The sequence below is a fragment of the Belonocnema kinseyi genome, chromosome 7, assembly GCF_010883055.1.
Source record: "Belonocnema kinseyi isolate 2016_QV_RU_SX_M_011 chromosome 7, B_treatae_v1, whole genome shotgun sequence".
NCBI classification, from domain to species: Eukaryota; Metazoa; Arthropoda; class Insecta; order Hymenoptera; family Cynipidae; genus Belonocnema; species Belonocnema kinseyi.
Genome location: NC_046663.1, coordinates 59,835,834 through 59,852,236, shown reverse-complemented (window position 1 = coordinate 59,852,236; position 16,403 = coordinate 59,835,834). Strand labels below are relative to the sequence as shown.

The following is a 16,403-nucleotide window of genomic DNA, read 5'->3' as shown; positions in this document are numbered from 1 at the left end:
TTATTTACAAAAAAAGTTCTTAGGTTCAAAAAAACATTCAGTGAACTAAAAAACTGTGGTCGGTAATATAGGTATTTAGCTGTGTCACATGCCCTTAAAATGATTTGAAAGATTTTAGGGTATTTCGTAAAAATTTCAAGCAATTGTCAAGAGCTTTAAAAAGTTGCGAGGACTATCAAAAGATTTCAAAGAATTAAAAATTATTTAGAGTTTTTTTAAAATTCCAAGTCATTTTTAAAAATTTTCAAATGATTTGAAGAAATTCCAGAGGATTTTAAATACTTTACATGGTATTCTTAAAACTTCCAAGGAAGTTTATCAGAATTCTTAGGATTTCAACGATTTAATGGTATTTAAAATTTTTGAATATATATTTTTTAATTTTGAAGAATTTATGAACAAGAATATTTAAAACCAGAAATAGTTCAAGATATTTTCAATTAGTTTAGGATATTTTGAAATATTTATAAATTTGCGAAGTATTCCAAAAGATTACAAATGATTCGAAAGAGATTCAAAATATTTGAAATATTTGAGGGAAACGTTTTAGATTTTATGTTTTAATAATTCTATTTTAAACGATCCCAAAGAATTTTGCAGATCTATAAAACATTTCAAGGAATTATTCATTAAAGCAAAATAGCAATATTTCAAAATACCTTGAAACTTTTTTAATCTTTTGAAAATTCCTTCACATTTTTAAAAATACACTAAAATTTATTGACATCTCTTGAAATGTTGTATAACTCCAGAAAATGCCTTGGATTTTTTTTCCAAATAAAATGATTCCAACAAATTTTCAATTGATTTCAATAATTTAAAAGGGCTTTAAATATTTTGGGCTAAAAATTTCCTTGAATTTCGGAAGATATAACACGATTTGAAAAGAGCCAATAGGATTTAAAATTTTTTAAATATTTGATAAGATTCCCGAGGATTTCAATAATTTTAAGAGATTTAAAGCTCTAAGCGGTATTCTAAATATTTTTTAGAATTTCACAGGATTTTATAATATTTTAGTGGATTTCAAAGAATTTATTCTCGAGAAGTGAGGTATTTCAGAGATTTGAAGAGATTTTAGATTTTTTTGAAATTCACTCAGAATTCTTATTGATTTAGTCTCAATTCCGTCAAATTCTTTAGAATTCTTTAAAAAAAATAATTCTTCTAAATTTATTAAATTATACTTATTTCAATGAATTTTTAAAAATATCTTATTTAATTGATGCCGAGGATGAGTTGATAAAGTGATTAAAGGATTAAAAGAATTTTAAAACATTTTTTTCAAATTCCTTGGCATTTTGCAAAAGTGCAAATAGTTTTTTAATTGATTTCAGTAATTTAGTAGGATTTCAAAGGATTTGAACTATTGTAGTGTATTATAAAAGATTCACAGGCATTTTCGGAAATTTTTTAAATTTTTTAGGGATATCAAAGGATTTTAAATATTTTAGGAAATTTTAAACCTGGAAATGTCAGAGAATTTTTTTGAAAGCATACATTATTTTTTTAATTGCAATATTAAATTAAATAACAATGCTTTTTCATTTATAAAAGTAGCTTTATATTTTTTTATCGAACTAATTTGTTGAAAATTCGATTTATTTTAAATTAATTTTTTAATTGAAAATTCAACTCTTTCCGTTTTTAGATACAAATTGATCGGTTTCAGTCTGAATATTCAATTATCTGGTAGAAAATTCATGTATTTTGTTGAAAATTCGTTCTTTTTGGTTGAATCCCATTGTTTTTTTATTAAAAATTTAAAACCCGTTTGGTTAAATTATCAAATAATAGATTTTTTCTTCAGAATTCGTATTTTTTGTTGCAACTTTAACTATTTTTCTGAACTATTCTAGTTGAAGATTCATCTTTTTAGTCAAAAATTCATCACTTTGTTTGAAAATATAACTACTTTATTGAAAAATAGTTTTTTTTTTAATGGTAAATCTTAACTATTTAAATTGAAAATTACATCATTTTAGTTGAAAATTCATATTTTTTGTTTATAATTTAACAATTTCATTTTTGGTTAAAATTTGTTCCTTTTTGTTAAGAATTCAAATACTTGGTTGAAAATTTGTCTTTTTGTATTTAATAATGCAAATATTTTGTTGAAAATTTATGTATTTGGTTGAAAAATCGCCTTAGAAGTAAAAAATTCATCTTTTTGGTTAAAAATTCAAATATTCAAGTTAAATATTCATCATTTGAGTTTAAAAAATAACCTTTTTTAGGTCAAAATTCAGCTATTTGTTTGAAAATTGATGTTTTCAGTTGAAAATTCAACTGTTCGATTGATAATATATTTAGTTAAAAAATCTTTTTTTTTTTTTGTACAAAATTAATCTCTTTTCGATGGAAAATTCGACTATGTGTTTAAAAATTCATCAATGTGTTTGAAAATCGAAATTTCTATTTGAAAAGTTAGGATTTTGAAACGAATTAAATTGAATTTAATATAGTGCCAACATTATTTGGCCTAAATATGTACCGGATTTCAAATGTAAGTAGATAAAATAAACATTTTTTTGAATTATTATTCAAATTCATGGATATTAGAGACAAATTTAAGAAATAATTATGTTTTAAGTATTATTTGATTGTTTAGTTAGTCTGTCGTGCTAAAATATTCAAGAATATCTTGTGATATTAATTAAATTCCGAGAAACTAGAGAAAAAAAACATTATTTACAATAAATTCGTAAAAAAATTATACCTGGAAAAAACCTGGAATTGTCGGGGAATTTTTTTCAGGATTTGAGTAGACATTCTCAAGACCTACAATTTATCAGATATTTTTAAAGATTCTAATGACTTTTTCAGATTTTTTAAAATGTTTTTTGCAATTTATTTGGGTTGCGCTTTGAATTTTTCTTAATTGCTTAAAAGTGTTCAATTCATCTTAAAGTGTTTAAACTCATCTCAAATTCTTAGACATCTCTTTGGTTTAAAATAAACTATTTTCATGCAAATCAGTTGTTTTTCGTTAAAAATTGATAACTGGAAATTTAAATGAACCATTTTTGGTTTAAAATTCGCCTTTTTTAGTTTAAAAATGAATGAATTTAAATTCGTTTCTTTTGGTTGAAAATTAATATTTTTCATTGATAAATCATTTCTAAGATGAAAATTTAACAATTTTTGTTTTAATTCGTTTTTCTATTCTTGAAAATTGATCTTATTAGTTAAAAATTCAACTGTGTGTTTGAAAATCAGGGTGACCGCTGGACTGGGATATGACCGGGAAAAACCGGGAAATGACCGTGAATTTTTTTCCGTAATTTTACAAATTTGTAGAAGAAAAGTCTGTCCACGTTCGATTTTAACAGTTTTTACATAATTAGTGGAATCGTTTTTCAATTATGCTATTATTTAGCTTACAATGCGTAATTCAAATTTTTTTTAATTTAACAAATTTCAGTTTAAAATCTTTATTTCTAAGCTTACATTTTTAATTTAATGAAATTTCAAATGCTTTCTTAAAGACTTTAACAAATAAAAAATAAAAGCGTTTGATGTTGAAAATTTTGGATAAAAAACATTTTTATTTAATGAATAAATACATTTTTTTTAAATTTATCTTTACTTTAAGTAATAAGAAGTGAACAAAAACGATTTGACAAAACGATTTTAAACCAGTTCAAAATTTAAGAATTTTCAGATTTTAACGTTAAAGCTTAAACGGTTTCAATTTGAAAGTCTTAGTCATTAAACAAATGTGAACGTGTGACTGAAAGTTTATAAACTATTTTCAACGTAAAAATAACTTCATAATAATATATTCTTAATTCAAGGATTTTATTAAATTTAGATTATTGTTTCAGTCTAAAATATTCAATTTTTAACCCATCCAATTTGAAACTTTTAATAAAAAAAAAGATTAATTATTGAATATTTAGAAATATATGATTTTTAATTTAAGACAAGTAAATTGAAACCAAATATTTAAAAGTAAACAATCTTTAATTGAATTGTTTGACATAGAAAACCTGGAATCGTTAAAATTTCGAAGAGCCTTTAAACTTTGAACGTTACAAGTTTAATTGTTGTATTTGAAAAATGCTTAATTTGTAAGTGAATTTTTAGATTTTTTATTTATAATTTACAAATGAACATTTGTAGAAAACAATTTGAGTAATTTTAAGAGATATTTAGGAGTTTTAAAAAGATAAAAAATTATCATGCAAATTTTAGAAAGTTTTCTTAAAATCTTCTAGAATCATTTTTGAAAATGTTTAAATCTTTGAAAAACTTTTAAAATATTAAATCTTAAAATAATTTCTCAAAATGAAAAGTTATTTTTAATTTTCCTATGAGTCTTAAGAAAATGTTTTTATTCTTTTGAAGCCTTTCACAATTCTTGAAGGGAATCTAATTTGTTTGCTTAAAATATGCGAAAATCTACATTTTGTTTTATATTAGGCTATCATTTCAAGTTTTACATTAAGTTTGAATCTTTTCAAAACTTCTACATATCTCTTAAAATTTCTTAAATTTCGTCTAAAAATAATAAGAGTTCAATTGTTATTTATACATCCAAATTGTAAAGAAATGTTCTAAAATGTGCAGGATTTTATGAAAATCGTAGAAAAAATGCAATTCATTTTGACAGATATTTAGAAGTTCTAAAAAAATTTTCGAAATAATTTTAAATTTAAAACCAATTAAAAATAACTTCTAGATTTCTTAAGATTTTGAAATAAAGTTTTGAAGCTTTCCAAGGATCTTTAAACTATTTAGAAAGAAAATAATTGAATTTCTAATTTTAGAAGTGTTCAGTTAATTTTTTTTCAATATTTGATGTTTCTAGCTTCAAATTCCTTAAAATTATATAATTTTGAACAATTTTAAAGTCCAGTGATTGATTTTTTAATTTAGAGGATTGAAAATGATAACGTGGATTTATATTTTTTTATATTGAAAATTGTTAGTACCTTCAAGTTTATACGCCTGAATTATTGCTTTAGTGTTCCATTTTTTTAATTTCATTGACCGTGAAAAATGCTTGCGAACCGAAAAAAAATCGGGAATTGATTTCGTCGTTTAAAACGGACACCCTAAAAATGGACTTTTTGTTAGAAAATTATTCTTCTTGTTTTGCAAAATCATTAATTTTCGTTCAAAATTCATTTCGTTGTTTAAAAATTAAACTACTTTGTTAAATATATTTGTTTTTTTGTAAAAGATTAATTTTTAGTTACAGACTCGACTTTTTGGTAGAAAATTAATCTTCTTGTTTGAAAATTTATCTTTTTTGGTTAAAAATTTAAGTATTTTCAAATTATTTTCAATTCATTTTAATTCTTCTAAATTCATCTTAAATTTTGATAACTTTCATCGCATTCTTCTCGTTTACTTTAAGTTCCTCTAAATGTATTCCGATTTTATAGAAATCAATGGGATTATTAAATTGAAAAAAATTCAATTAATTTGAATTATTTTAAATTTAAATTAAATTGTTTTGAAATTTTATGTATTTATCCTGAATTTCTTACCCTTTTAGCATGAAAAAGAACCCTATAATCGTGAGAAAAATTACCCTTTGGTTCCTATATTTGACTGCGAGGCCTGCTTTTATTTTAATTCCCTAATTTTCAATTAATTATTTTACAGAGGAACACATGTATTGGAATACTAGTCGCAATAAGTATAATAATTTTAAGCAGATTCGTAACGTGGACGAGAGGAACGATAATTTTTCTCATCTTTGATATGATTATCATCATCAGTTTTTTCATGACGTGGTACCAACTCATTAAGGTATCTTAGGCCATCAAAGTGCTGTATTTAAATTTATATTTGTCTTTTCCACTAATTCATTGTCTAATTAAAAATTATTTTCGTAGGAGGCTGAAATTAAACAAACAGCAAAACAAATGGTTTATGCAAACCTGCCGCTGGAATGTCAACCCGACAAAATGAGCATGATCCAATACATTATTTCGAAAATTTCATTTAGTAAGCAAACAATTTAAATTTAATTCAATTTAATTTAATTAATTATTTAATTTAATAAATTAATTTAATTTAATAAAATAATCTTGATTTTTATCCTTTATTTTAGAGCAAAGTTGTAAATATTTTTTGTTTATTTGCAGAAGAAAGCACATTTGAATGTGAAAAGTATTTTGAGGCGAGGACGATTGATCCAGTCGCTCAAGTGACACCAGCTCACGCTTTATCTCATATGTGCACTAATTTTATTATTCATCCTGTGAGTTTAGCTGGACACATGGTCGGGAACTTCGTTGAAAATGCCACTGGTAATTCATATTTTCAGTATAATCTTAAATTTGAAAATATTAGAACATTGCGCGCGCTACGCGTGCACTAATTGTGGTTTTCTCAGCAAAAAAACTTTAATCATTTTCCAAAATGTATCATAGGTTTTAAACAAAATCTTTTATATGTTCTGATGTTAAAATTTGTTGTACTGAAACCCTTAAAAAATTTTATTCATTTAAGTAAATTTAATGGTTTAGAAATTAATCATTTTAAAATTAAATTATACTTGCCGACTTACAACTATATCAATTTTAATCGCAAAATTTAAACTTATGATGGAGCAGAATTGGAACATTAGCGTTTACCGTGAAAATTCAGAATTCTAAAATTGAAAGGAAATTATTCAATTGTTCGATAAAAAAATTATTCTTTTTTTTATCTAAGTTTGAAATTTTCAACATATTGGAATATTAAAAAAAAACTTCTGTCTTCAATGCAAAGTTTTAAAATCTGCTAATTTTTAAGACTTGAATTTAAGAAATTATTGCCTTAGTTGTTCTTTGCTTTGAATTTATTCTGGAGTTATTAAATTCGAAATTGTTTAATCACAAATCCCTGAAACTGAAAAGTATGCAACTAAAAGTCTTTTATTTGGATAATGTACGATTTCGAAGAATTTAAGATACCAGAAAGTTTTATACGTTTAAAATTGAAATTAAACTATGTAGAATGTTAAAATATAAAATTATTAAATTTGAAAATAACTAAAATTGAATTTTTTTAAATCTTAAATGAAGTTCGGATTTGCCTAAGTTTCAAATTTCAAGAATAAACATTTTATTTTTTATTATTTCCCATTTTAAACTACTGTCTTTTTGAGGATTTTTTTAGAATGATTCAATTTAAAAGGCTTACAATTGAATTTTTTTCCATTTTGGACGGTGAAAATAAAGGTGAATTTATTTCGATTTTAGAAAAGTTTGTCCACTCAATTTTTACATTAAATCTTCATTTTTTACGTTTAATAAAAATTTAGATTTCAATCATTTTAGGAACTTACACTCTGAAATATTCCATTTAGTTTTCAGTTTCAACTAAACTAAAAAATAATATATAAAATACTTTTATTTGACCAAAATATTTGTTATTTTATCATTCATTTATTACTAAAACAATTTTTCAATTGTATAGATTCGGGAATTTTATTGTTCGGAAATTTTCCTGTATCGGCAATTTTATAATGTTGGATATCTTATAATGTTGGCAGTTTTATTTTTCGGATTTTTTTAGTCGTTCCTCTAAATTTATACTTAGAATGTTACAATTTTAATTGTTTTATTTGAAAATTGTTTAATTTGTAAGTGAAATTGTTTAATTTCGATGTCGAAATAACAACTAAACTTCTAATCTAGAGAATATTAATTTAAAAAGAAATAATCGTGCAATTTTTAAAAATTTTTAACTTGAAGGTGCTCGAAATGATATAATTTTGTAAATTAAAAAATTCACTGATTCATTCTTTAATCAGTGCATTGAAAATGATAGCGTGGATTTATAATTTTGAACAAAAAATCTTTGAACTGTTTAATTTATAAAAGTTCATAAAAAGCTTCTTTTTTACAAAATTTTAAAAAATCTACATTTTTCTCCAAATTTCTATAATTATCAAATTAAACATTGTTTAAAAATCTTTTTAATATATCTGATCGTTCTAAATGTCTTTAAAAATTTTTAGTATTTTTCTTAGAATTTTTTAAAGACAGAAAAATTTGCCTTCGAGACTCCCAGATTATTTTTCAATTTTTTTTGGAAATACCTTGAAATCTTTTAGAACATTAACCTAAAGTTAATTTTGCACAATAAAAAATCATTTAACATTTTTTCTTGGAATTTAAAGAAAACATTTTTATTCTCTTGAAACCTTTCGTAATTTTAATCCAGCTTCCTGTTTCCAAATCTTCAACAATCTACATTGAAAAAATGGAATTTTTCACAAGTTTAAAAATAACTTGGAATTGTTTAAATAGTTAAAAATATTTATCAAGCATACTAGAATTTTTTTGTAATTTTGATTCAATTTTCGTTTAGAATCCCTTCTTCAAAATAAAGAAATCATTAAAAATTTTACCAGGAATCTTGAGACAATTTTATTGTCTTCTTAAAATCTTCACAAATTCTAAAAAGGCTTCTCATTTTTTGTTCTAAATCATCAAAAATGTACATTCTATAAATCAAAAAAAAAATTTAATTAAAAAAATTGTTTTAAAATCTTTCAGATTCTTTTTCGATATATTTTTAAATCTTCAAAACTTAAAATTAACTTTTTAAAATAAAATCTGAATAATTTTGGATTTTTAGATTATTCTTTAAAAGACATAATTTAATCATTTAAAATAAAAATAAACATTTATTAATGATTCTTTTCCGTAGATTCGATTTATATAATTATGATCAATAATTCAAAATCTAAATGCACTGATCACTGAGTTATTTTGATAAAAAAGATTACTTTTTAAGAAAATAGTTGAATTTAGATTAATTATAAAATAAAAATAGAATTTTTTTTCAAAGAAAAATAATTAGCATTCAATAAAAAAGGCTCAATTTTAAACCAAAGAAGATGACTTTTTAACAAAACAGTTAAATTTTCAACCAAATCGTAGAATTTTTAACCAAAAGGTGATATTTTTTTAGCAAGTAGTTGAATTTTCCACCAAAAAGACGATTTTTAAAGTAAAAGAGAATTTTCAATCCAAAAAGTATCAATTTTCGAAAAAAAAATATGACTTTTGAACAAAATAGTTGCATTCAGATTAATTCTGAAAAAGAAATATAGTACTTTTTTTGTTTGTTTTGTTTTTGATAAAAGGAACTAACTTTCAATCGAAATAGATTTTTTGAACCAAGAGGTTAATTTAAAAAAAAGGTGACTTTTTAAGAACCTAGTTCAATTTTCAATAAAATAAATAAACTTTAAACAATTTGTAGAATTTTGAACTAAACATCAAAAATACAATAGCAGACTTTTCAATAAAAAATATAAACTTTTGAATATAAAAGGTGAATTTTCAACAAAAAAAATATGAATTTTCTACAAAAGTATAAATTTTCGACCAAAAACGATGACTTTTTCAAAAAAATCGTAGAATTTTCACAAAAAGTATGTTTTTTAAGTAAAAGAGATTATTTATTAAACAAAAATACAATAATAGACTTTTCAAATAAAAAGAATTAATTTTCAATAAAAAAATATGAATTTGCAGCCAAAAAATATGGATTTTCAATTTTTAAAAAATGAATTTTCTGCCAAACAATATAATTTTTCGTCCAAAAACGATTACTTTTTAACAAAAGACTTTAATTTTCCATAAAATAGTTAAATCTTTAACTAAATAGTAGAATTTGTAACCAAAAAGTAGAATTTTGAAACAAAAAAGTTATTCATTAAAAATTCCACTCCTTGGTTGAAAGTTGAACGAATTTTTCTAAATTTCATTTTTTTTCGTTGAAGACTCATAATTTTGGTTGAAAGTTGGTTTTTTTTTGGTTAAAAAATCAAACTAAAAAATCTTTTTGTTGTAAACAAGTTTTTTAAAAATACAAATACAAATATTTTGTTAAAAAAATCAACTGATTAATTGTAAATTAACTTATTTGTTGTTATTTTATGTTCTTGTTTTTAAAATTAAATTGTTTGATAGAGAATTAGGCTTTTTGGCTTGAAAATTCAACAAATTGCTATAAAATTCAACTGTTTTGTAGAAGATTCGTTTTTGTTTTATTAAAAATTCATTCTCAATGATAATTTATCTACTCCATTTTTGGTTAAAAATTCCACATTCTGGTTAAAAAATGATGTTTTTTTTTTGTTGAAAATTCGTATTTTTTTGGTAGAAAATCAACTTTTTTTATCCAAATCCAGCCATGTTGGAAACGTATACTGTTTGGTCAAATCTAACTGTTTTTTCTTTTTTATTAAAGTTTGTAGTGGAAATATGAACTATAACATTCTTTGATCAATATTAATCTTTTTTGTTGAAAATTCAACAATTTGCTCAACATTATTTTTCATTCTTGACTGAAAATTTCTTGTTGGTAGAAAATTCACTTTTTTGTAGAAATTTCATCTCTTTTTCGTTAAAAATGCAACTTCTTAATTGAAGATTGATCCATTTTGGTTGAGGATTAAAATATTTTGTTGAAAATTAGAAAATTTCCTACAAAATTAAACTTTTTGTAGAAAATTCGTTTTTATCGTTGTCGTTTTAATTAAAAATTAATTTTTCTCCGTAGAAATTCATCTGTTTAATTTTTTGGTTAAAAATTGAACTTTTATGGTTTAAAAATGCAGACAATTCATCTTTTTGTTTGAAAAATCAACAATTTGGTGACGGATTTAACTATGCTATAAACAATTAAATGGTTTTGTAAAAAAATAGTTTTTATTTATTTTTTTAATTGAAAATTAGTTCTCAGTGGAAATGTAAATACTCCATTTTCAGGGTGACCGTTTTAATCAAAGAAAAAAAGTTCTAGGCATCTCTCAGTTTACAACAAATTACAACTTGTTTGTCTTATTTCACATTTGTTTATCACCTATTTGTCACCTATTTTAGAAAAAAGTGTCACCTATACACCTTTTTTGACGACAAGAAGTACTGTGATGACTGAAATTTGAAGAAAAAAAAAAAATATATATATATATAATATCTTTGCAGGAAGAATGTCGTGGCCAATGAAATGGGTCGTGACGCTTTTACTCTTCATTGGAGTCGCTTTAGTTATAGTTATGCTTCCATTTTCTCTATTCGGAGGATCACTCGGTATCGGATTCGGCCCACTTTTCCATTTTACGTTAAGCGGAGCCAAGCAGAAGGAAAGGAGGCGTTTAAGCGAGGGAAACAGACGAGAAAGGATTGAACTAATTCGAGAATTGCCGACAAATGTCACAATTCCGAGGATAGAATTGAGTTCTAAGAAAATAAAAGAAACGACAGATATTGCTCGGTTGGAAATAGAGAACAAGGATTTGAAAGAGGAAGAGACGATGTTGGAAAGTGGTTTGGATTTTGTTTCTTTCGATCAAGCTAAAGGAGATTCTGCCATTTCTGATGAGTGCGATGAGGAAACTCGTAAACTAGAATTAAGCGATAAAGAAAAAATCAAGACGAAGTCCATTCAAGAAGCTGGAGGCGGAGACGGTTGAGCTTAAGACTGGTCGAGGTAGCTTTTCTATATTTTTATAATTAACGGAAAAGTATAAAAGATTAGGGCAATATATTTTTAATAATTTTACTATAAGATTGAAATTTTCGGTGAAATCTGTTCACAAAAATATAATGTCTATATAAATAAATCCAGGGTGTCTACTCTACCTGAAATTATCAGGGAATTTTTTTTAAGTCAGGGAATGGTTTCGAGTACGCGATTAATTTTTTTTTTTTTTTTAATTGCAATATAAAATTTAATAGCGATGATTATTTATTTGCAAAAGTAGCTTTATATTACTGTATTTAAATATTTTGTTGAAAATTTTCTTTGTTTTGTTTCGTTTGAAATTATTTTTTTTAACTGATAATTTAACTGCTTTATTTTTGAATAAACATTGATTGCTTTTAGTGGAAAATTGATGTATTTTGTTGAAGATTTGTTCCTTTTGGTAGAAAATTAATCTTTTTGTTATAAAATTCAAGAGTTTGTTTGCAAATTTTGTTCTCTCTTGACTGAAAAATCATCCTCAATGGAAAAATTAACTCGTCTTGTAAAGTCGTACTTTTTTGTTTAATTCAACTGTTTTTTTTTTAAATTGCAATCTTTTTGATTGAAATATACATATTACATTTTTTGTACAGAATTGATCTTTTTGGGAATGAAAATTTAATTACTTGGTTGTAAGTTAAACTCTTTTTTTTTTCTAAATTAATTTTTCTGGTTGAAAATTCGTTATTATAATTGTAAATTCATCTCTTTGGTTGAAAAATGAGTTTTTTTTTAAATTCGGTTTTTTGTTTTGTTTTAAAATAATCTTTTTAACTGAAAATTTAACTTTTCTATTTTTTATTAGAAGTTAATTGTTTTTAGTTGAAAATTGAAGTATCTGCTTGAAAATGTGTTCTCTATGGTCGAATTCAACTGTTTTTGAGTAAAAATGAAGAATTTTTTATTAAAAATTAACCATTTTCTTGTTTTTTGTTCAATTATCAACTAGTACATTTTTTGTTCAGAATTCATCTTCTTTGGAATGGAAATTAAATTATTTGGAAGACACTTAAACCCTTTTGTTCAAACTGGTCGAATACTATTTTTTTTTTCATTCCTTTTTTTCATTGGCTGAAAATAATTTTTGTTTACTGAAACTTACCGGTTGAAACTTGAACTATTTTATGAAAAATTATTTTATCCATCATTTTAGTTAAAAATTTATATCTTTTATTGAAAATTAATTTTTTAAATTGAAAAATTAACTCTTCAATTTTTGGCTGATAATTATCTTTTTCAGTTTAAAATTCATCTTATTTGTTAGAAAATAATCTTCATAATTGAAAATTGGTCTTTTGGGTTGAAAATGTAATTATTCTAGTTAATTAATCATTATTTTAGTTAAAACTTTAACTCTCATTTTAAAATTCGACTATTCCAGTTCAAGATTAATTTTTTTAGTTTAAAATTCACCACTTCGTTGGAAAACGTAAAGAATATTTTTTTGACAATTAGTTTTCTTTGCAGAAAATTTTTTTAAACTGAAAGTGTGACAATTCCAATTGATTATTCCATAATTTTAGTTAAAAATTCACACTTTTGGTTGAAAATTAATTTTTTTTTTAAATGAAAATTTAACAGTTTAATCTACAGTTAACAATTTTTTTTAGTAGAAAATTCATGTTTTTTTTTAATTCGTATTTTTTGGTAGAAATACAACTATTCCAGTCAAAAATTGATCATTTTATTTGAAAATTTATCAGTTTGGTTAAAGATGGTTATTTTTTAGTTTTCTTTCCTTCTTTTTTCTTAAAATTAATCTATTCCAGTTTCAGATTAAATCATTTTAGTTAAAAATTCATCATTTTGGTGGCAAATTTGTTGTTTTTTATGCGGAAAATGATTGATTTAAACTGAAAATTTAATTTCTGCTTGCAAATTTATCTTTTTTGGTTGAAAATTCAACTATCTGCTTGAGAATATAGGTTATTTGTTTTAAAAAAACACATATTAATAATAAATTTAAAAATAGATCCTTTTTCAGGTCAAAATTCAATTATTTATTTTTATTTTTTAGTTGAACATTTTTATTTTTAAGTTGAAAATTCATAAACTAATTGATTTTAAACGAAATTTCGAGTATAAGAAGGTAAAATGAAAATTTCTTTGAATTATTATTCACATTCATGGACTTTAGGGGCAAATTCAAGAACTGGTTAATCATGATTTCAGTATTATTTAATTATATAATCGGTGGTGCTAATATATTTAAGAATATCTTATAATTTTTTTCATACCTTTCTGAATTAAGCATTTTAATGGAATTCTTCGAAAAAGGAAAAATAGAATATTTATAATAAACTCACGAAACTTCATGGCTCTGTACTATAAAAAATTATACTTGGAAAAAATTTTGAGATACCTGAAAAATCCGGGAATTGTCAGGGAATTTGTTTTAAGAATTTGAGTAGACACCCTGAAATCTTACCGGTAAAAACTATTTATATCAGTTATGTTGTATAAATAATGGCTGTGATAACTTATTAACAAGATGATGTTTATTGTGAAGTAATTTTAATAGATTATTGAGGTAGAATTTATATTCTGGAATTTTAGAAATTTAAAAATTGGTATGCATTTTTTATTCTTTTTATATTACTGTTCAAAATTTGTGAAATCAAATAGGTTAGTTTGATAAGAATAATAAAGTCAAGTTAATTGAATTAATAAAAATCGAAGTATTAACTTTAGGAAATAAATAAATTAGATTGACAATTATTTGTTTAACACATGTGCCTGATGTAACTAAATTGTAAGTTTTTCGTTTATAAGCTGAGTTGGTAGAACGATGATCTATTTTGATAGAATGTTTGGTTGTGAAAGTAAATAAATCATGATTTTTATAAAAAAAGTGACCAATATTTTGTGTTGTATTCCTGGAACAATATCGAACTAAAAATAAATATTAAGGGGCTAATTGTGTTAATAAAAAGGAATATAATGTTTCTTAGAAAAATGGAATTTTTTCGAAAGAAAATAATTGGTTTCATCACCATTACGTTTTTCATTTAATTGTGTTTCGAAATTTTGTATTAATATATTTAAGCTATCCATGAAACTTTTTAAATAGTTAATTAAATATACAGGGTGGACACGCTGGGGCTTACACACATGGCGAGTTGAATGCTACCCGAATTGCACAACAGCAGAGGAGAAGCCATTATACAGGGGTATTTTCATATTTCGCGCCTTTAAAGTTTCATTCGGATCGGCCATTCGGTCAGGTCCGTGCATCTTCGGATCAAGTTTACAATAGTTTCCATGGTTCCGTTCGAAACTTCAAACGGATACAAGTGTCAAAACAATATAGGTTATGTTATATAGTAATTACAAATAATAAAAGTGTTTATTTATAATGATGTGAGACATGTGAACTGAGAAGTAAACGTCATTTTTTTCTGTGCCAATAACATTATAGAATGGCTTCTAAGTAACAAATACTATAAATTAGTAATAATATTCTGTGCTTCCAGTGAGCGAAGAGTGAATGGTGTTTAACGCTTCTTTTTACTGTATAAAAAAGGTATGTCATGAATACACAGGATAGTTTTTAAATAAAGTGAATGAAATATTACATGCGTAAACTTTAAATTAACATTGCCTACATTTACTGACAGCGATTAGGGAAAACAGGTGAATCTGAACATAACCGCTTGAAGTTTCGAATGCAACCATGGAAACTATCATGAACTTGATCCGAAGATGCACGGCCTTGGCTGAATGGCCGATCCGAATGCAACTTTAAAGGCGCGAAATATGAAAGTACCCCTGTATGATGGCTTCTCCCCTGCTGCTGTGCAATTCGGGTAGCATTCAACTCGCCATGTATGTAAGCCCCAGCGTGTCCACCCTGTATATTTTAAAAATTGTGGTATTTAAGGAAAGCTGAAAAAAGTTCTGATTTTTAGAATTCCAGCTTAAATAAACTCCTTAGACTGTTTTGCTAGGGTAAGTTTTTTTTATAGCAAAGAAATCAAAAATAAAAACATTTTCAAATTAAAAAGCAAACTGTTTTAGAGTAAGTCGTTTTTTTTAAATTAACTTTTTTTGATTAACATTCTATCAGTTGAATTTTCTTCTCTTTGGTTGAAAATTGAACTATTTTGATGACAATTTGTCTATTATTGGTTTTATTTTTCGCTAAAATCTAATATTATTTTTTCAAAAATTTAATGTTTTTTTTTTAATTCATCCTTCTTGATATAATTCAACGGCTTTAAATTAAAAATATTTTTTGTTTGAAATATCAACTATAAAATTTTACGTTGTTTGTTGAAGATTTATCTCTTTGGCTTAGGATAAACTATTTTGTTGAAAATCAGTTTATGTTTCAATAAAAATTGATGAACTGGAAATTTAACTTGTCCATTTCTGGTTAAAGATTCGCCGCTTTCAGTTTAAAAATCAACCATTTCGATGAAAATTAATGTATTTTATTGAAAATTCGTCTCTTTTGACTGAAAATTATTCTTGATGCTTAAGAATTAATGTTGCTGGCGTAAAAATAATTTTTCGGAAGAAGATTCAACTATTTTTTTAAAATTAGTTCTTATTTTCGCGAAAATACATCTTTTAAGTTGAAAATTCAATTATGTATTTGAAAATTGATCTTTTTTCAAAAACTATTCCTTTTGTTTGCAATTTAATATCTGTTGGTTAAAAATAAATTTTTTTAGTTAAAAATTAAAATACTTTTTAAAAATTGCATTATTTTATTAAAAATAGATTTTTTTCTAATTTAACTTTTCAGTTGATAAATCGACCTTTTTATATAAAAATTCATCTTCTTTGAAAATTCATTTTTTTTTGAAAATAGAAAGGGGAAGGAAAGAAGGTAGAGGAATACAGAGGGATCACTCTCATGTCAGTCGGCTATAAAATATATGCAGAAATCTTAAGAAATAGGTTGGAGAGTC

General features: G+C 24.1%; 1 protein-coding gene across 2 annotated transcripts in view; it reads left to right on the top strand.

Moving 5' to 3' along the window:
- The window catches only part of LOC117177540 (tyrosine-protein phosphatase non-receptor type 11-like), a 101,945-nt gene extending 90,244 nt beyond the window's left edge, over positions 1-11,701 (top strand). For both annotated transcript variants that reach the window (XM_033368327.1, XM_033368328.1), the window contains exons 16-19: positions 5,617-5,763; positions 5,850-5,961; positions 6,102-6,266; positions 10,947-11,701. In XM_033368327.1, coding sequence (XP_033224218.1) covers positions 5,617-5,763; positions 5,850-5,961; positions 6,102-6,266; positions 10,947-11,434 — 912 coding nt within the window. In that variant the 3' untranslated portion in view covers positions 11,435-11,701. The remainder of the gene's footprint in view (positions 1-5,616; positions 5,764-5,849; positions 5,962-6,101; positions 6,267-10,946) is intronic.
- The last annotated feature ends 4,702 nt before the right edge of the window (positions 11,702-16,403 follow it).